Source organism: Crassostrea angulata, chromosome 2 (assembly GCF_025612915.1).
Source record: "Crassostrea angulata isolate pt1a10 chromosome 2, ASM2561291v2, whole genome shotgun sequence".
Classification (NCBI taxonomy): Eukaryota; Metazoa; Mollusca; class Bivalvia; order Ostreida; family Ostreidae; genus Magallana; species Magallana angulata.
In genome coordinates this window covers 72,929,219-72,949,582 of record NC_069112.1, presented here as the reverse complement: position 1 = coordinate 72,949,582, position 20,364 = coordinate 72,929,219, and the positions used below count along the sequence as shown (strand labels likewise).

The window sequence follows — 20,364 nt, the reverse complement described above, 5'->3', positions numbered from 1 at the left end:
ACTGTATCTGAGGTAAGGAATCTGATTTAAGCTGACTCAACAAGTTAAGAGTTGGCTCACAACAAGTTGAGTTGATTCACAAGTTGAGTTCACTCACAATGATCTGACAGAGTTGACTCACAAAAAGATGAGTTCACTGAATCGGAGCAAGTTGAGTTGACCCGGAGTGCTATGTTTACACAGTGTGCTCATTAAATAGAGACTCCAAAACTTAAATGTTAAAATATCCCTCAAATTGGTTCAATTTTCTTTTTAGATTTTCACTGAATGCAGAGTTTTCCTTCCTTTATTTCGCCATTAACATCTTTTACTGCAACGAGTCTGATCTGAGAATGGAACCAGCCCACACCCACTAACTTCAGATGCTTTTCCTGCATGGAAATACACACAGATTACCGAGAAAGAAAATGGTGGGTTATGTATAGATCTGTGAATACAAATAAATTCATTAGGATGCAATGAAGATTCCTTATTTTTTGAAAGTACATAAATCTGTGATTCAACCATATTGCATCAAATCATAATTAAGGATATAAAATCGCAAAAGGAGAATTTTTATCATGGTAGTTTCATTTAGTTTACATTAGGTCAAAAAAATAAAAGCAAGATTTTAAGATTCGCAAAATGTGCATCACATGATATTATTATTTCCTTGCATATAGTTAGGAATCTACAGCAATTCTCCCTTAATAAGTTAGACCATGATTCTTAGAAATATGATATATATATATCAGAATTGTTGAGGTTATCATGTATCTTTCAGAAATAGTTTGGATATCATGTTCCTAAAGCTTGAGTTATGTAATGAAGATTTCAACAAAAAAATCATAGCGATGGTTAAGTGATATCAGAATTGAGAAGTGGATTTCGCAGTGAAGCGGTTTTAGTGGTGAAGATGGTGAGTGGGGCCAAATACTGCTGGTCGGTGGTTCCAGTGCGGAGGAAATGTGGTGCCCTTCTCATCCCTCTGTGTGTGTTGGTGGCTTTCACCTACTTCCTCGGTCAGAGTTACTTCCCCTTTTTACGTATGATCAAGTTGAGAGAAAAGTTAAACAACAGGTTTGTAAGTGATCTTTACAGACTTCAACCACAAGTCGTTATACTTCAGACAGATTTCAATATAACAACGACTGTATCCGTCACTCCAAAGAATGGAACGGACGATTCGGAGGCATTTCGAAATTCCCATATTATGATAAGCACCGGAAATGGCCGTCTGGGTAACAAAATGTTTGAGTTTGCTTCTCTGCTGGGAATTGCCAAACGTCACAACTACAAACCCATGATTCTGCGAAGGAATTCATTGCTGCAGACGTTCGACATCTCGCAAGTGACCGACAGACAACCAGTGAATTTAAAAGGTCTCGGCGAAAGAGGCGCAGGTGTTTATGACGTCTCCATGGAAACATTGAGTCATGACAAAAATTATTCCTTAGGAGGATTTTATCAGAGTTGGAAATATTTTGATTTCATGAGTCAAGAAGTTCGGAACACGTTCAAATTCAAGTCAAGCTTTCGAGACAAAGCCCAACAGGCTTTGACTTCTTTAAATATCGGCAGGAACTTAACCATTGGTGTTCATGTGCGGAGAGGTGACATGAATAGCAAGCGTGAACTATCTCGGGGCTACAATGTAGCCACAAGGGAATATTTCATGAAAGCTTTCAAGTATTTTAGAGACAAGTTCAAACACTTGCTTTTTCTAGTGGTAAGTGACGACTTAAACTGGTGTCGAAGCAATATAAAAGGCGACGACGTCCAATTCGTGGCGACGGGGAGCGCAGGAAGTGACCTGGCCTTTCTTTCGCAGTGTAACCACAGCGTGATATCTACCGGGAGTTTCGGATGGTGGGGAGCGTATTTGACAGGTGGGGAGGTGGTGTATTACCGGAACTTTCCGGCCAATAACAGCTGGCTGATAAAGCAGTATAATAGGACCGAGTATTACCCATTGCGCTGGATCGGAATGGAGTAAACGAAAAAAAATACCAAACCAATTTTTTTTTCCCAAGTCATGTTGAATTCCAATATTTTGCTGAGAAATCCTGTCTTCAATTTACCAATTTACATTTTCTTGTACACGTCATTGAACGTTTCACTTACTATTTTTGCTCTCTCTTATATATACAAAAGGTTTTTACTTTTTATTTTTCTTGAATCACTATACCAGTATATATAGTATATTTAAACATGTAAAGATTTTTTAATTAAGGCAAATCTTCCTTATAGTGTGAGGAGTTTGTTACATGTATTTGCCCACTTTTGAGCTTTCTTCTCATTTAAACCCACAATCTGATAAAAATTAGATCTCTCTTACACTCCGAAATTCTGATCATCGCTGTCAGAATTTCAGAGTGTAACAAAAATCTGATTTTAATTTGATTGGTTATACACACTGTGATAATTTACTGTTGATTACAAAAACAGTTCTATGACGGGCTGCAATACATGAACAACTGTGAATAGGGTCATTGTTTTGAATGTTGAAGTGATAAAATGTAAATGGGCTCAATACTGCCATGTTTGTTTTACCAATGGCCATGTTTGCCGTTGGGCAACTTACACACACATGTATATATATAGTTTAGTTTAGTCAGCATTGATTTTTCTTTTTTACAAACAAGGTTTAATGTAATTATGCATTTCCCTTTTTAGAACGTAAATATATCCTGATAATTCATAGAGAGAAAAAATCCATGAGGTTTATTCTGGTATATTAACGTTTTGATCTGTCTTTATCTGTGATAATATTACGAATCAATTTTGAACATAGCATGTGCTACTTAAAAAAGAATGGTTTTGAAATTATGTTGTTTTAAAGTGTAAAATTGTAAATAATATAAACATTAGTAATGGTAATAAGGAATCATTCTTTAAATATTATGAGGTGATAATTTCGGTCCAGCGGGCTTTATTGGATTTGACCACGCCCCAACCAAAATAATCACATCATAATACTTTACGCAAAGAATGATTCCTTATTCCTTAAATAACAACAAATGGGACATAATTGCGTTTAAGACTTCAATTAACTGAAGTAAAGACCAGTTCAGGCAAATTCTCAAAAACTTAAAATAATTATATTTGTATCTAGTCTGTGGAAATACAGTGTTTTTAAAGCTGTTCCAGAATCATGTTCACATTTCTCATATACTAGTATAATACATATTTGACTATCTAGAGACAATGTAGACATCAGTAGATCTATATTTGAATATATTTAGATAGAATTATAATCAGTTTTATTTAAAAGTTTTTAATTACCAGTATTCTTAACCAATTCATTCAAATCTTCCTCCAACACCAACATCTATTTATATTTCATGATTTATACATTATGTTATTTGATACAGTTCCAATTTAAGTTTTCATTCCCTTGATGTGATGTCTATATATTTTTATACTGCGTAAGTATCAAGTTTTTACTATTATACTATACTATTATTATTTACTATTATACTATAAACATTCCAGTTTTGTCCCCACTTTCTTTTATTTAAAAGTTTATCAATGAACTATACATTCCATAATTGTGAAGTTAAACAATTGTGAGTTATTTTTAAGTGATATTGTACAGTTATTATCAATGTTATTATCAATGTAATTTTTGTATGTCCATTGATACACCAATACAAGTTGATATTTCCATGTGACCATGTGTTGGGTTGAATTTCAACAATGAACTATGCGTGGATCCAGAGTTTTTTCCAGGGAGGATATGAGGGATATTTAATTTGAGTTTTCCGGGGGGGGGGGGGGGGGGGGGGTGGTTTCCAAGGTATATTTGTCCTAGTCATAAAATCAATTTACCAAAATTTTGCTTTTCATTATTTTAATTAAAATTATAAGACGTGGTATGCTCCGATCAAGAACATTTTTCCAAAGGCGGTTGGGGGAGGTCCAAGGGATATCAATTTGCCAGTGTATAGAATGTATTCAGTGTCCCTTTGGATTTACCTCATTTTCTGTAAATGTTCAATTAAAACTAGCGACCTTTTATCAAGGTAATAACATCAGTCTTATTAAGTTTTTAATCTGAGAATGCATGGCAATGTACATTCTAGATATATGATAATTATATTGATTTTTCATCATTTATATTACTATATACATGTATATGTAATCAATACCAAAATATTTACAGGAATCATTCTGAGATATTTTAACATGAATAAGTATTGATTAGTTTTCTGTATCAGGTGCTGGACTTTATGAGACTGGTTACGAACTATTATTTATCCTTTCAGTACCCCCCCCCCCCCCCCCCCCCCCCCCCCAAGAAAAGTATTGTTCTGTGTAGAAATTATGACTTCATGTTTGGACTGAAAATATGTTTGTTCCAATCATTTTCACTATACATTACATTGTTACATTTATATATTAGCATTTATTAAAATAAGAGATTCATTTGGAAGTTTGTGATCAGATGAATCATGATGCTGACAAACCTTAATTATCAGATAAAAGGTTAACATGATTATGTTTATTTATTTCGTAATTTAAGAACCGCTTTATAAGTTATTGTTGATGAAAAGAAAAATACCAAATGACTATCTCAATAAAAAAATTTTCATTTAAAGTTTGTATCCATGAATTCTTGCATTAATTAGATAAGAATAAGTTTCAAGTTTTCATAAAAGTGTTTGCCAGAGTTGAAAGTTTGAATAATATATAGAGGTCAAAGTTTTGTTTCCTCCAACAGTGTGTAACGTAGACTTGATCATGAGGCCACTTTGGCTCCTAAATAAGCATGACAAATTTATATCAAATTGCAAGAAGCAAGCACTTCTCTTGGAAAAGAAAATCACACATTTATTTTCCAACTAGTCGTAAACTACTAATATGGAAGTTTGGTGCTAGCTACATGTAATTTATATTCTCGCAATTTTTACAAAAATGTGGAATCATAACAAACTACATGTACTTTAAAATAAGGAACCTAGTATAATGTTCAACACCCTAAGAAGTGTAGGAAATGAATACTGTACATCTCTCAGTTAGAATGACTTCAAAGGCCGTATTAAATGATGTCAGTTGGTTTGACACATTCTTACACACGTTATCAGTTCGTTTGACACATTCTTGAATACTTCCGTATAAAAATCTAAAAAAAAAAAAATTTACAAGCAATTCGTTTGAGTGCTCTATTTACATGAAGATTATGCGAGGCACAATTATCTGTGTTTATCACCAAGCCTGACTTATTGTTGGATATTCCAATTTAAAGCATAAATTTAAATTAATACTTTTTCAAATCTAAGTCTGAATGCTTATGACTTCCTGTAGCTTTAAGAGTTCTCCTATCAAACCGAGGGACAATGTTACAGAGTGTGTGAATTAATATATTAAGTATGTCAATTCACATTGATCAGTGTTTTTGCCTGTGATAACACTAAGTATCAATTTTGTACTATACTGATACAGTCCAATAAATTAAAATGACAAATAACTGGGGCGCAGAAGGGGTCTGCTTATCTAATTATAAAATTGCTGAAAATTATTCACCTCATAATATTCAAAGAATGATTCCTTACTACTTATATTTATAAACTGTAAGTTCCTTATATTATGCGAGTACTTAATTCCGGAATCCTGCTGGTTTTTATCAAATCGCGAGAATATAAAAGCGCGAATGTAGAAGTTTTCTCATTATTTGTAATAGTTTTAAACTCCCAGAAAATAATGACGCGATTTTTTAATCCGCGGAGGATGCTTCTCGCAGTTTTACGCAGATAATAATTCTTCAATTTGTGTCTCAGTAGCCCAGTGATTACAGCTTTGGCAGCTATTGATCCTAGTACTATAAATTCCTTATATTACACAAGTACTTAATTCTGCGATTCTGGTGTTTTGTATCAAATCGCGAGAATATAAAATCGCGGTCAGCAATTTTTTGTTGATAATTAATTATCTATAGTTCAAAACTGTCTAAAAAATAAAAGCGAGATTTTAAAATCCGCAAGAGTTGCTACTCGCAATTTTACGCGGAAATTAATTCCTCGCATTTAATTAGGAATCTACAGTATTGGTAGGGATCCTCTCAACACTGCACACTGATTCAGAGTACTTTTCAGAAATGAGAGTGATCGTTCATTTGATGCAAAGTAGAAACAAAAAGTCCATGGGCGACATTGCTCACAGAACAGTTCTTCAAATTTCAATTCAAAACTCTTCTAAAATATCTTTCACAGATTTTATTTATTTCTTCAAAAAAAAGTCCAACCAATAATATTAAGGAGATAACAGCATTCATAATTTGTATAACAGTGAAACATACCAAATGAATTTGTAAAGTTTATAAAACAAACATTATTCAAGCTCATTAAATTAGACGTGTTAGAACAAGAGCCTACTATATATATAGGAAGATAAAAGCATTGCAAAAACATCTTTTGAATCAAATTAACCCTTGTTATTATTTCACTGGACATTAGTAAAAATCTATTATTTTCAAAGAAAATTTTACATTTTATCCCTGAGTGAAAAATGTCCTTTTTCAAATGACTCCATTAGATGTGTTGATAACTTTCTTTTACAATACATGTATTTCAGAATTAAGGTGGAATAACACATCATCATAAAATGGCTGACCTCTGATCGAAATGAGATTTTGTTTTCTTAAAAGAATTTTATTGACAGCAACTTGCTCCATAACTGAGTGGATAAAGTGTCGGGCTTGTGATTCGTACATCCCAAGTTTGAATTCCACAGGGGCTTTTGTTGATACTTACTGAATTGAATTTTTAAGATATTCATTTTTTATCCGAAAACTGCAAATTTTTCGCTTATTTGACATATGAACAGATCATTTATCATTATATCTTTCATAGTAAAGAAAAAAATACTGTTAATTTGAGTGACTATTTCCAGGTGTGTTATTCCACCCTAAGGACCATTTTAACTGCACTATACATAACAACCAACATTACTAGAAGATCTACATGCTTGAACCAACGGACATCTGTAACATATAACATGTAAAAAGATTCTCCTACATTAAAATTGTACTTCTAAATAATATCCTGGTAAAAATCAAAATAATGCACATTGTGATAAAAAGAAGAGTCTTCATGTCCACTTGAATTCTGCTTTAACTCAAGACAACAATTTGATTGTAATTACAAGACACTGATGACTTTAAATATTTGTTTTCATTTGCCCTCCCAACATGATGCTTTTTTTCATCCAAGAAACTTACAACCAAGAGTATAAATCAAAATGTTGTCCACCTTTGCTTGAGGACTCTTTTCACCACCCTTAAAACCAAAAGCAGGAAAATGATCTTCTTGCACGTCAAGATTTTGTTCTACATAACTAATGAAAATGATGTCCATATTGCTCATGTTGCTTGAGGGTTGTTCTAAAACAAGATAATGTCCCTACACAAGATGTTGTCCCTACACAAGAAATCAAAATATAGAAATATGCCCTGACACAAGTTCTTGTCCTCACAGACTGTCCTCATTGCTTGAGTCCCTTAGCAAGGAATCAAATGCAAGACAATGTTATCCTCATCATTGTTGTCCTCCCACAGTTGTTGTCTTCCCACCTTGTCCTCTAATTCTGTCCTCAGGACAGTATGACGGTCTGATTGTCCTCGGGGATCACCACATACACAACCTCCTCCCCATTCTCGTCGCCCTGGTAAATAATGCTGTCGGAAGGCATAGTGATGTGAGTGGCCTCCCCTGAGTATAGCGCTGCGAGATTCGCCGCCGTCGCCTGAGCGGCTTCCCCGTCCGCCTCAAACTGGATCGTGGACACCGCAGAGTTTGTCTCCATCGGCTGGCCATCGTTGTTGATCTCAAACGGAATCGTGACGTGGGTCTCCACGACCTCCTCAGTGACCTGGTGGTCGTGACCTTCCGCGGTGGACACGGGGATGTACTGGACGATGTTGTTCTCGCTGACCGAGGACGCCGGGGTGTGGATGACCGTGATCACTCCGTCCTCCTCTATCGTCTGGATGTTTGGACCCTCTCTAGAAAATTACAAAAATAGGCTGATCAGTTTCAGATTGCACCAAAACATTTGTCCTCACATTTATTTATTTTCCTTTAAGTAAGATGATGAGTAATGACAGCTTACATGTACATTGATGGAACTATTTTAAACACATACAAGTACTATGTTGAGAACTTGCAGCTACACAACTATTTTCTTGACAAGTATGCATTACTGTAAAGTCGGACAGTGATATCTTACGGGGACACACATCTACTGTGGAATAATTTTTATTCATTGGGGTCAATGTTTGTGGGTTTGTCAGCATCATTTCAATAAATATTAAACAAATGATCGTGTGATTGTGTATACGTTTGTGGGTATTTAATTTTGTGGGCAAGGGTTAAAAAGCCACAAACATTGGTCCCCAACGAATAATGCGGATTCCAAAGTAATCAATTAATACAATGTAAATTTATTATATATAACAGTGTTAGCTTACTATGTAAATTTATTATATATAACAGTGTTAGCTTACTATGTAAATTTATCATATATAACAGTGTTAGCTTACTATGTAAATTTATAGTAAACAACAGTGTTAGCTCACAGTGTGGTCTCCTGTGGATCTGTTTGATTCACTACAGATATACAGTTACTATACAGTGATTACTTACAGTGACAATATCTTGGTGGTTCTGACCGGCGTGGTCTCCTGCATGTGGATCTGTTTGATGTGGCGGTTCAGCTTGGCTTTCTCCAGGAACCCCTTACTGCAGTAGTCACACTGGTGGCGGTATATCCCGTCGTGATTGTCAAGGTGACTCTGAAGCTTGAATTTCAGCCGGAATCCTGCATCAAAGAAAGAGTTGAAATGATGTAGATTTTATTAGTGTACCCAGAGTAACATGTAGAAGGAAACTTGACAATGGTAATGAAGAGAAAAAAGGAAATGTTTTATTCCTTAATATAAAATTGATATAAAAGTTTCTTCCTAGAATAACACACATCTTTAAGGAGGTCTCTTTGTGCCTAAGGCAACATCATTTTAAGATTTCTAATTCAGCACATGCATAAATCTACTGGTCTATGTGTACATAGCTATGCTGCTAACCTTTGCCACAGATATGACAGATGTGAGAATTCTGCCCTGTGTGGATGTAGGTATGTATATTTAGTTTCTAACCTTTGCCACAGATATGACAGATGTGAGGATTCTGTCCTGTGTGGATGTAGGTGTGGAACTTCATCCTCTCCTTGCTGACAAATCCCAGTCCACAGAACTTACACTTGTAGGGCCGCTCCCCCGTGTGGAGCCGGCGGTGACACTGCATGGCTCCCATCTGTGTACAGGAGCATTGTTAGTACAGAATTCATCAAACAGAAAAAGAATACATCCTTGAACAGAAGTGTTTAAAGCGGTCATGTATCTACCATTTTATTGTACAGAGTATAGGCCCTATCTAAGGGAAGAAGAGAGATGACTCCCATCTATGTACAGCAACATTGTTAGCATAGAATTCATCAAACAGAAGTGTTTAAAGCCTTCATGTATCTACAGAACTACAGAGTATAGGTCCTATCTAAGGGAACACTGAATACTGTAAACATAATATGGGTGTATTCAATTAGGTTCTATTGGGTGGATAGCACCCTCCGCTAAGTTAAGTTCATAATTAAATCTAATAAACTCCATGCATATTTGTTCATTCAGAAACTTTTTCAATTAAACCTACGCTATAAACTTGTTAAAATCAACATCAAAATATTTCATCTTTGGTGCAATTATATCATCTTAAAGTTTACAAAAACAGTTTTTACAGCAAATAAATGATCATCTACATACTTTTGCCCTGACCTGAGTGAAGGCATATCATTTGAAGACTTAGAAAAAGTTTTTACTAGCACATTTAAGATCAACCATAAATTATCAAAGACAAGCATGTTGCCCTGACCTGAGTGAAGGCGCGGTCACAGATATCGCAAACGTAGGGTTTCTCGCCGGTGTGTCGGCGCCGGTGACACTTGAGGATGTTCTGCTGGGTGAAGGACATGGGACAGAGGTCACACTTGAACGGTCGCTCCTTGCTGTGGACACGACTGTGTTTCTGGAGGTCGGCCTTCTCAAAGAACCGCTTACCACACTCCGTGCACTCCTCATTGCGGATCTGTAAAACATATCACATACAGTGTTCTGTATACAGTTATTTTCACCCTTCTACACTTGTTAAATAGTTTTGCCCTGTGTTAAATTCATCGAGACACAGTCGTTGTAAAAGAAATAACTCCATATTGTTACAAACCACTCAATCTTAAATTCACATGCTGACAACTAGGGCAAAGGGGGCGTAAGTAAAACAGTGGTGAATATTTCCCTGTATACAGTAATATATACAACTTATGTAAGTTTATAATCATTTTTGATTTACCAATAATGGACCAATTCTGTACCCTCCTCATGACTGATCTGATGTATAACTATACCCTGTGTTAACTGTACAGGTAAAAATAAAGGTTTTGCATCTCCACAGATAGGTGCACATTATATAGATAGTGCCTGTTTGGGAGGGTAACAGTTGAAATTAACACCCCGAGGAAACTATTGTCAACCGACGCGATAATTTACGTGCATGTAACAATTCGTTGTGTTACCCGTTGCTAAGTGTGTTGCTAACGCTAAGGGTAATAGAACGGATTATCAACTGCGTCTAAACCAATCGGATTTCAGTATTTAACATGAAAGTATAATAATAGATTTTACCTGTGTGTGGAGATATTTGTGCCTCCTCAGATGGGAGAGCTGGATGAAGCGCTTGCCACAGTCCTTACACTCATATGGCCGCTCACCTGGAGAAAACAGAAACCAAATAAATCAAAATGTGTTTAATACTAGTGGCATGATAAGCTCACACAAGCAATTTTGAAAGACAGTTCAATATTCACTGGTTTGAGAAACATAAGACTTGGTCAATAGTTTCAATAATTTGTGGAACTTCCACATTTCTTTCCATGTCCCTGAGTGACATAAAGAAGAAACCAAACCTTGATCACCTGATGTAATTCAACAGTCACTGAAACAAGGCAAAGTTAACAATTCAAGTCAGGATATACTGATTTATGGGCCTGGGAGAAATGTCAGCAAGTTTGCCAAAGCCTACAGGCTCCTGTTACAACCACAGTTACTCCATGGCATATTGCAATATAACTAGGTCTAAATTAAAATTTCATTTGAACTTGTCTGGGATGTTATATTTCATGTTTTCTATAGTTTTGTACCTGTGTGGATTCGGATGTGGTTTTCCAGACTCTTCTTCTCTCCAAATCCTTTAGCACAGTGTGGACAAACAAAGGGTCTCTCTCCTACAACAACAAAGGAAGAACTTGCAGACTTCAGACATGAATATCCCTAATGGTTTTTAACTTGTAATACATATAGCAATTCATTGTACAATCATGTGACCTTTGTGTAAGATGTGATCCAATTTTACCTGTGATTTTGTGTGTTACACATGTGACTGGATTTTACTTATGTGTTGTTTTTCTTGTGGCCAGTTTTACCTGGATGGTAACATGTGTAATCAAGTTTTACCTATGAGGTTATCTATATATGTATGCTTTCAGAAGTGACCCACTATTTCCTATGTGGTTGTGTATGTATGGTTACAGGTGTGACACGGTTTTACCAATACCTGTTTGTTTGACCCAGTTTTACCTGTGTGTTTGACCATGTGTCTCTTGAGGTGACCCTTGTTGTAGAACTTCTTGTCACAGTGCTCACACTGGAACTCCTCCAACTCGTCCCCCTCTGGGGGGTGGCAGAACTTGACGTGTTTCCTCAGAGTGTCCTACAATAAAATTCCATGCAATGGTAAATAAAGACCTGTAAATTTAAACATGGAAGATAAGGCCACGTAAAATCAATTTTTAGATTCTCATCCTGATTTGCAAAAAATATCGGGCTGGAGAGCCAATCTTATTTTTCATTTCTTAAAAAATACCTTTTTAACTGTTTGTGTTCTGGAAATAACAAGTTAACAACTGCTCTAATCTTTTAAATTGTTAATGCTAATATATATGAGTACACAAACCCTGTTATAATCTTTAAATTCCATTACATTCCGACTTAACTGTTAATGCATGAAGCCTTTGTATCCTTATAATAACAAACATGACTGGAATCACACAGTTGTCCACATGTTTATGCAGCCATTACCTGGTAAAATGTTTTGATTTTTTTGCATACAGAGCCCAACTTTTTTTTCCCATAATTATTATTAAAAAACAAAATAAAAAGCATCGGGGCAAGCCATTTTCAGAGGGGCAGGCATGGATGAGAATGTAAAAATTAATTTTATGTGGCCTAACTTGACAAGTTTGAACTTTGTGTTTTAACAATACGAATCCATAAAACAGTACACAGTGCTCATTAATCCAAGATGAATTAAATACCAGTGTTCGATTTTACTCTTTCACAATTGAGATTAAAATAATTGGTTTGTTAAAGATAGAGCTAATGTAAATATTAGGACTCTAACCTTGTCTTTATAGCACATTGTTACAGCATTACATACAGTGAAGTCTGTCCATAACTGTCTCTAACCTTGTCTTTATAGCACATTGTTACAGCATTACATACAGTGAAGTCTGTCCATAACTGTCTCTAACCTTGTCTTTATTGTACATTGTTACAGCATTACATACAGTGAAGTCTGTCCATTACTTTGTCTTTGTAGCACTTGGGACACTGCTGACATTGTGACATAGTGTTATTTGATACAGTGTAGCCTGTCTGTGTATATTGAGCCCCCTCACCTTGTCTTTGTAGGACTTGGGACACTCCTGACATTATACCCCCTCACCTTGTCTTTGTAGGACTTGGGACACTCCATACACTCGTACATCCTGATCTTTGTATGGGTCATCACGTGACGCTTCAGGTGGGTGATCTTGAAGAACCGCTTCGGACACATGGTACACTGGTGGACGCGGTCTGGAACCTCTGTGTGGCTCCGCATGTGAATCTGATACAACCTGAACAACAGATGTTACATGATATAACCTGACCATACAAAAGTCTAATTATTTCAACCTGATCTAACAAAGGTCACAGCAAATCAATGATCTTTAAAAAGTAAACATTTAATATAATGATATTTTGTTATGATCTGTAAATGTTAAATATTAACATTTATAAAGTTGTCTTACATTTACCCTTTTTACCATCTGTATTTCAAATTCTACCTACGACCCCCACAGACATACAATAATTAACTTACTTGACCTTTGTGAAGCCCTTGTCACAGTACTTACACAATAACAGTTATTGTTGTTACACAGAATTAACTGTTATTTTTGTAATTGTTGTTACACTCACTTGACCTCTGTGAAGCTCTTTTTTAACTGTATTTACACAATAACAGATATTGTTGTTACACAGAATTAACAGTTATTTCTGTTTTTGTTGTTACACAGAATTAACACTGCTATTTTGTTATTGTTGTTACACTTACTTGACCTCTGTGAAGCTCTTGTCGCAGTATTTACACAATAACAGTTATTGTTCTTACACAGAATTAACTGTTATTTCTGTTATGGTTCTTGTCGCAGTATTTACACAGTAACGGTTATTGTTGTTACAAGGATGTAACTGTTATTTCTGTTATTGTTGTTACACAGAATTAACACTATTTTGTTATAGTTGTTACACTTACTTGACCTCTGTGAAGCTCTTGTCGCAGTATTTACATAATAACAGTTATTGTTGTTACACAGAATTGACTGTTATTTTGTTATTGTTGTTACACAGAATTAACACTGTTATTTTTGTTATAGTTGTTACACTTACTTGACCTCTGTGAAGCTCTTGTCGCAGTATTTACACTTGTGACTCCCGCTCTCATCCACAGGAATGGCCTCATGTCTCTCCTTGTGTTTAATTAGATACTTCTACAACACACAAATTGTAAAATACATAATGCAGACCTCATAATAAATTTCAACCCCAGGAAACCCAACAAATTGATACGTTATAAGTTCAAACAATTAAAAACAAGCATATTTTTTATGCTGAGCTATAGAATCTGTTATTTATTTTACCTCAAAAAATATCTCTTGCCACAGAAGATGGGCAGCAAAAAAACAAAAATATTTCTTACGCCAAAATTAAAAAAATATGATTATTTTGAGGGACCACCCTTCAAAAAGAAGTTTGGCAACTTTAAACAGACATATCCTTAATGTTTGCCTATAAAGACATGGATAGGTTTTACCTGTAGGGAGAATCCCTTGCCACAGAAGTCACAGAGCCAGGCCTTCTCCTCCGTGTGTATCTTCTCATGCTCCTTCATGGTGTAGTAATACTTGAACAGCTTGCCGCACACACTACACCCAAACCTCTTCCCCGGGTGCGTCGCCGTGACGTGTCGCTGGAGCTTCGTGTACTTATCGAACCGTGTTGGACAGAAGCGACACGGAAACGGGTCATGCATGTAGTGCTCGGCCTCGAGATGTACGTCGAGCTCGAGCAACGAGTTGGCAGTGATAGGGCAGAACTGGCATTTGTGGTCGCCCACCATCTTGTGGCGATTGTCGTAGATGACGTGGTCGGGGTCCATCAGACTGGCGTCGAACGAGTCGTTCTTCATGCCAATGTCGCGGACCTCACCCTCCTCCAGGATGTCGCCCGTCATTGAGCTGTCCTGACTGTCCTCCTCATGCCCCTCCTGTCATAAAGAGGCAATAGTTATAAATAGAATAGACTGAATTCAACTTATTCTTACCGACAAAGTTTGAACAGAGACAAACATACTGTAAACCAATTTTCATACTCTTTGGGACTTTGTTTACTCAGATGTCAGTTAATCATGGTAAAAAAACACACACAATTATAACATAAGTTCATAAGTTTCAAAATACAATCAAGAAAAATTCAATCTCTACTTAAAATGAGCTTTGTGTGGGATTCTTAGAATTTGAATTAGTGATGATGTGACAAAGAAACGTAATAATTCGACATATACAACTGTACATACAACTTCTGATGTTTCCTTTCTACAAAACAAAACCTGAAACACTTACCGTGTCTACCATGGGCTTTGTCTCCATCAGTGGAGTGGGTGGAGGCTCGTAGTTTTCGTCCACGGACTCGACGACCTGGCCCCGCCCCAGCTTGATCCAGCCGTGCATCCTGATCAGGTGTTGGTGGAGGTCGTAGCGTCGCATGTACTTCCTCTTACACACGCTGCAGCCATAGTTCTTCTGGCCCGAGTGGGTGATCAGGTGCTTCCTCATATACTTGGGGTCCTAGAACATGGCAAATAGGAAACACTCTTTATCTCAACTTGAAAATATTAACTTCTTTCACAGATTTTGTATCAAAATAGATAATATTTCATGTTCCGGTACTGTACATTTGTCCACCAAATGGGTCTATACAAAACTGGGATTCAACATTTCATTTACTGTTACTTTGTCATGTATTATAGTTATTTTATTATCATCTTTAATATTCATCAATACAGAACTGGCAATTTAAAATGAAATATTTACATTCCAAATATTATTTGCATGTAAAGTGTGTGAAAAGATACTGCAGTTATAAGACTGTAACACACGCAGGGTACTCAAAGGTTAGAACAACTAGTTTTATTATGACATCACAAACGTTGAACGCTGTAAAATGCAAAGTCACAAGCGAGACTCAAAGTTCACGCTTGAGGCTGTTACAGTGGCTCTTCCATTAATTTGAACTTACTTAAGATAAAGCAGAAATTTTGACGAATAAATCACATTTGCAGACAAGGCAAAAAGTTTTAAAAATGTAAATATAAGCATTAAAGTAAATCTACCCTCCTGTGACGTCATACATTTTACATAAACCACGAATTCATTAAAATTCTTGCAAGTAGATTTGTAATTTCTATGTTATCATAGGTGCACATCAAAAACTCAAATCATTGTTTACTTGGAGATATTTAATAAGCGTTTTTCGACCTAATATTCTACATAATTCAATAATGACAAAGGGAAATAACTCTTTTATACTTTTCTCTAAGTGATATATCTAAATGCTATAATTTTTCTAATGTAAGCAATTTTTTCTTTTTTTTAAATTAATTTTAGTTTTCTGGCATAGTAAGCAATAAAATGTAAATAGACAAACAAGTATCCATCCACTTATATTTAATTTTTAAACACAAAAAAGTGTGATTTTCAGATGATAATTTCAGCCTTTGGTTTTCTTTACCTTACATCTTAAAAAGTATGGATACATATTATTTATTTATTTTTTGATGAAATTCAAGTCCAATAAGTTAAAAAAAGCTAAGTTTTTAACTTTGAACCCATGATTTTTTAGGTACGGAGTTACCTTAAATCATTATTTTTTGAAAGATATAGTCTCATAACTGCTAGCGCGCGTTACTCAATTTGTATGCACACACCGCTGCAGTTATGAGACTATATTTTTCATAAAATAATGATTTAAGGTAATGATTCAATGCTTAAATGAATTTTTTTTTCAACAGTTTGTATCCCTTTTATTACAACAACTGTAACGATGCATTGCCAACAACCATATTGAACAAATCAAACATTAACGGAGTTCTTGGCAAGCAATTTTGATAATAAAACCAAACTCATAAATCAGGAAGACAGAACTGACCTTGAAATGCATTCCACAGATGGCGCAGTCCGATGAGGTCAAGTCCACCATTTTCTCTATCTCCGCCACGTCCAGATAATCAGCCTCCGATAACTCTCTCTCCTCGTCCGACGGCACCGACTCCAACACGACCTTCAGCGGAGTCTTCTCTTGAATCTCTTCTTTCACTTTCGTTTCCTCTCCCTCCATTGGCTGGTCCCCATTTTCCTGCCCTGCTTGGTTTTCATTCTGTGGCAGCTGACTCGAGGCTTCGTTGACCTGTTCTCCCTCCGCAGGGACTTCCTGTTGGGCCTCCGTTGGTGGGTTCTCTTCTTCCACTCCAAGGGAATTCAAAATAGTTGCTGCATCCATTGTCTCAATAACTTCATTAGTTGTAGCAACAACGGTCTCGGGATCGACCTTTCGTTTAGGGGTCAAGTTTAAGACTTTGATGGCCTGTTTCATGTTGAGTAGAATCTTCCTCTTTCTCTTTGATCCCTTGTAGTCTTCATCGTCTTCATCATCCTGAATCATCGCCAGTGCCCTTCTGCTGGGTCCTCGCCCCCTTCGCCGCTTGGCTGGTGGAGAGTCCGAGTGAGTAGGCCTCCACTCCCCGCCATCATCCTCCTCGGCATCTTCCTCCTCTTCCATCTCTTCCTCATGTTCCTCGTCTTTGACTTCAGCGTTCATAGATTTGTCTGTCTGAGATCCATCTCCTCCTCCACCTCCTTCCTCTGATTTTCCCTGGTCTAACTCCACATTCTCTCCACCCTGTTCCACATTCTCTCCACCCTGTTCCACATTCTCTCCACTTTGTACCAAAGTCCCTTCACTTTGCTCCACTTCTGCACCCTGTTCCATCAAAGCCTCTGCTGCCACTATTCCTTCCTGTAACACGTCTGCCATACTCTCTGTAATCAGTATAGCAGACGTTCCTGACAATACCACAGTGCTTGTTGTCCCAGGCAATAGACCTACTTCTTCAGATCCTTCAGGTTCCTTACCCTGATTTCCCTCCCCAGCTTTGGCAACAGGAGCTGTCTTTGAGGCTGACCCAGCTTTTTTCTGCGGACTAGTTTTTGCTGGCGTCTTCCTTGTTGATTTTGGGGGCGACATCAAAAGAGACTCTCTTTTGCACCTCTTCTTGTGAACCAGTAACAGGTATTCCATCTGAAATGTCTCCTTACACTCCTCACACGTGAACACAGTCTTCTTCCGCGCGGATTTCCTTTCTCCACCGGGTGATTCTTCCACCGTTGTATCCAGCTTGGTCCTCAGGTCCGTCACCCTCGTTCCACGCCGGGTCTTTCCAGATTCAGCAGGACTCTCCACGGCAGTTTTATCGCCCACTTCTTTACTAGCTTTGGGTGTAGCAGCTTCCTTCTTCCTGACAGGCGTGGCAGCATCGTCAGGGTTTTTCTTGGGTCGTCCCCTGCCTCGTTTTGGTGGTTCGTCTGACTTGGCCGGCGTTTCCTGACTAGGGGTATCCTGGCTTGGTGTGGGTTTAGGGGTCAGTCGAGGTCTGCCCCGCCCCCTTTTCTGGGGTGTGGCTTCCACAGGTTTCTCTTCTTCCTCTTCCGCATCATCATCTTCATCTTCTCCTTCCTCTTCTTCTTTGTTTTCTTCGTTGAAAAGTGAAAACCAGCTTGTCAGGACTGACTTCTCTGGAACTTGTGCTTTCTTTAAGTCATTACCTAAAAATAAGAAATGATACTTGTATAATGTATACCCATTTGCTTAAAGCACATCAAATTAAAATTCCATATCTTGAAGGAAAAAAAAACTTGACAAAAAAACTTCATAACTGAATTGCATTCAAGCAAAAATTGTCAATTATTCTTTATTTATAAATAGAAGTACTTTTAACACACACATTTGATAGACAATAGCAGCGTTAATTTCAATATTTCTCAATAACACGTCATGTGCATGAAAGTCTTGCAAAAAAAAAAAAAGAAAGAGAAAACTGTATAGTGCTGAAACAAATACCATAAATCAGTATTCGAATATTCGTGAGTACTATTCGATTAGTATTCGAATATTCGTAGACGTCATAGACAATGTAATAAGCATATATGATAGTTTGTATTACGAAGTGGGTGTATGTGTAGACTGCTTAAACATGTCAGTTCGAAGTTGACATGAGTATCCATTGAATTTGGTGCACATTTAATTTTTAAGCAAATAATAATATACTGATTTTTAAATTTCCATCAACTACAATCAAAAGATTTATTACTTCTTTAATAATATACTGCAGTCCTGACTCCTGGATGAGACCGATACGTAACTTCGTAAGTCAGTCCAACCATTTCCGCCATGTTTGATATAGTATTAAACAGAAAACTGATAATGCTCATAACTCCGGAAATGTTCTGTTTATTTAAAAAAAAAACCTAATTATATCAAGGTATCTTTTAGAAAAAACTTTCGATGTAATTTTCGATATTAACTCTCTGTAGCTCACACTCGTTCAAACAGTTAAGCAATTTTTTTCCTCAGCGTCTGACATGAATTGAAAAATCCAGAATGTTTGTCTCCGTTCGATGTAAACCCTGCTTTTACTTTCAAGGTAAACAAGCATGGCGGAAGAGTCTATTACTGGGTTAAGTAATAGACTCTACCAAGCATGGCAGTCATAGATGGCTTTGTCTTTACTTTCGTTCCGAGAAAAATGAAATAACACGATGCTGCTTAGTTTACAATGCTTGATATGGGTGTTTAACATGTGATCGAATATTCGAATGCTAAATATACATTCGAATATTAGAAATTTACTATTCATTCGCGAATATTCGAACATTCGTTTCAGCACTAAAACTGTAAAAGTTTGATAAAGTACAGCCCTGCTACTAACCGGCACAGTAAGCTGTGAAGTACTGTCCCAGTTTGGGGTTGTCCTTCAGAAACTGTATCCCCCGGGGTGATCCACAGAACCCTGTGTCCTTGGTCATGTGACTGGTCAGTATCACGGTCTCCACCCCCAAGTCCAGCAGCGACTTCACCTACACACGGTCAACAATGGTAAAACACAGTGACTTACATTCTCACGGAAGATTCAATGAATGTCAAATCATCAGAGCACACGTTTTTGAAAGGATCATTATATTAGTTCAAACATTTAGTTCCAAAGTATTGGATTTGACATTTTGATAATTTGTCTTATTATAGAGTCAAACTTTAGCCTTGATTAAATACAGATATATGGCATAAATGTTACATACATGTACAAGTATGAGAATTATCAGTCAAAAAAGGTAAAAAAAAACCCCAAAAACCTGTGGATTCAAATCATCAAAGCTCACATTTAGGTTTTTTTTTCCTACTTGCATGCATTTCGAGCTCAACCGTTTTGTACATAATATATTATTTAACTTTTCAACAATTTTTTCTTATTTCACGGTCCAAAAGAGACAAAGTTTTTGGCATTAATGTTATACAGTGTACATGTATACAGGTATGAGAGTTATCTCTCTTACTACACCACTATATATAATATTCACTAGCACACTCACCAAGGCTTCAAACTGCTGTTCCACTACTTCCCAGACAATCTTGGATTTATCTCCCTTAGTAGGGGAACCTCCTTTCACTACGTTTTATAGAGAGAAAAATATACAGATTAGTTTCAGACATGAGATAATGCATGTACAAATAATATGGGAGTGCGGGATGGGGGAGGCATGTGTACCAAATTTATACAATAACAATTTGTTTAATCATTCTGTGTAATCACTTGACACAAGAAAATTATTCAGACATTTTCCTACAACTCTCAT

At 36.6% G+C, this 20,364-nt stretch overlaps 2 protein-coding genes across 2 annotated transcripts in view; one reads left to right on the top strand and one right to left on the bottom strand.

Moving 5' to 3' along the window:
* Window positions 1-261: 261 nt before the first annotated feature.
* LOC128172347 (galactoside alpha-(1,2)-fucosyltransferase 1-like) lies at window positions 262-3,743 on the top strand. The gene is made up of 2 exons (XM_052838148.1): window positions 262-410; window positions 764-3,743. Exon 2 carries the CDS (start codon window positions 896-898, stop codon window positions 1,973-1,975), a length of 1,080 nt encoding a protein of 359 aa, XP_052694108.1. The 5' UTR covers window positions 262-410; window positions 764-895; the 3' UTR covers window positions 1,976-3,743.
* A 2,428-nt stretch (window positions 3,744-6,171) lies between these two features.
* The window catches only part of LOC128172331 (uncharacterized), a 19,363-nt gene continuing 5,170 nt past the window's right edge, over window positions 6,172-20,364 (bottom strand). Inside the window, exons 4-17 of the mRNA XM_052838121.1 lie at window positions 20,101-20,177; window positions 19,443-19,590; window positions 16,607-18,279; window positions 15,022-15,246; window positions 14,214-14,666; window positions 13,790-13,890; window positions 12,804-12,975; window positions 11,657-11,789; window positions 11,221-11,304; window positions 10,706-10,791; window positions 9,900-10,112; window positions 9,131-9,287; window positions 8,622-8,796; window positions 6,172-7,981 (exon numbers count right to left, since the gene is read on the bottom strand). Of these exons, the coding sequence (XP_052694081.1) occupies window positions 7,570-7,981; window positions 8,622-8,796; window positions 9,131-9,287; window positions 9,900-10,112; window positions 10,706-10,791; window positions 11,221-11,304; window positions 11,657-11,789; window positions 12,804-12,975; window positions 13,790-13,890; window positions 14,214-14,666; window positions 15,022-15,246; window positions 16,607-18,279; window positions 19,443-19,590; window positions 20,101-20,177 (4,109 nt within the window). The 3' untranslated portion in view covers window positions 6,172-7,569. The remainder of the gene's footprint in view (window positions 7,982-8,621; window positions 8,797-9,130; window positions 9,288-9,899; window positions 10,113-10,705; window positions 10,792-11,220; window positions 11,305-11,656; window positions 11,790-12,803; window positions 12,976-13,789; window positions 13,891-14,213; window positions 14,667-15,021; window positions 15,247-16,606; window positions 18,280-19,442; window positions 19,591-20,100; window positions 20,178-20,364) is intronic.

Bases quoted from the DNA above. Each gene is read 5' to 3' on its own strand.
- LOC128172347 (XM_052838148.1), top strand. From the start codon at position 896: ATGGTGAGTGGGGCCAAATACTGCTGGTCGGTGGTTCCAGTGCGGAGG.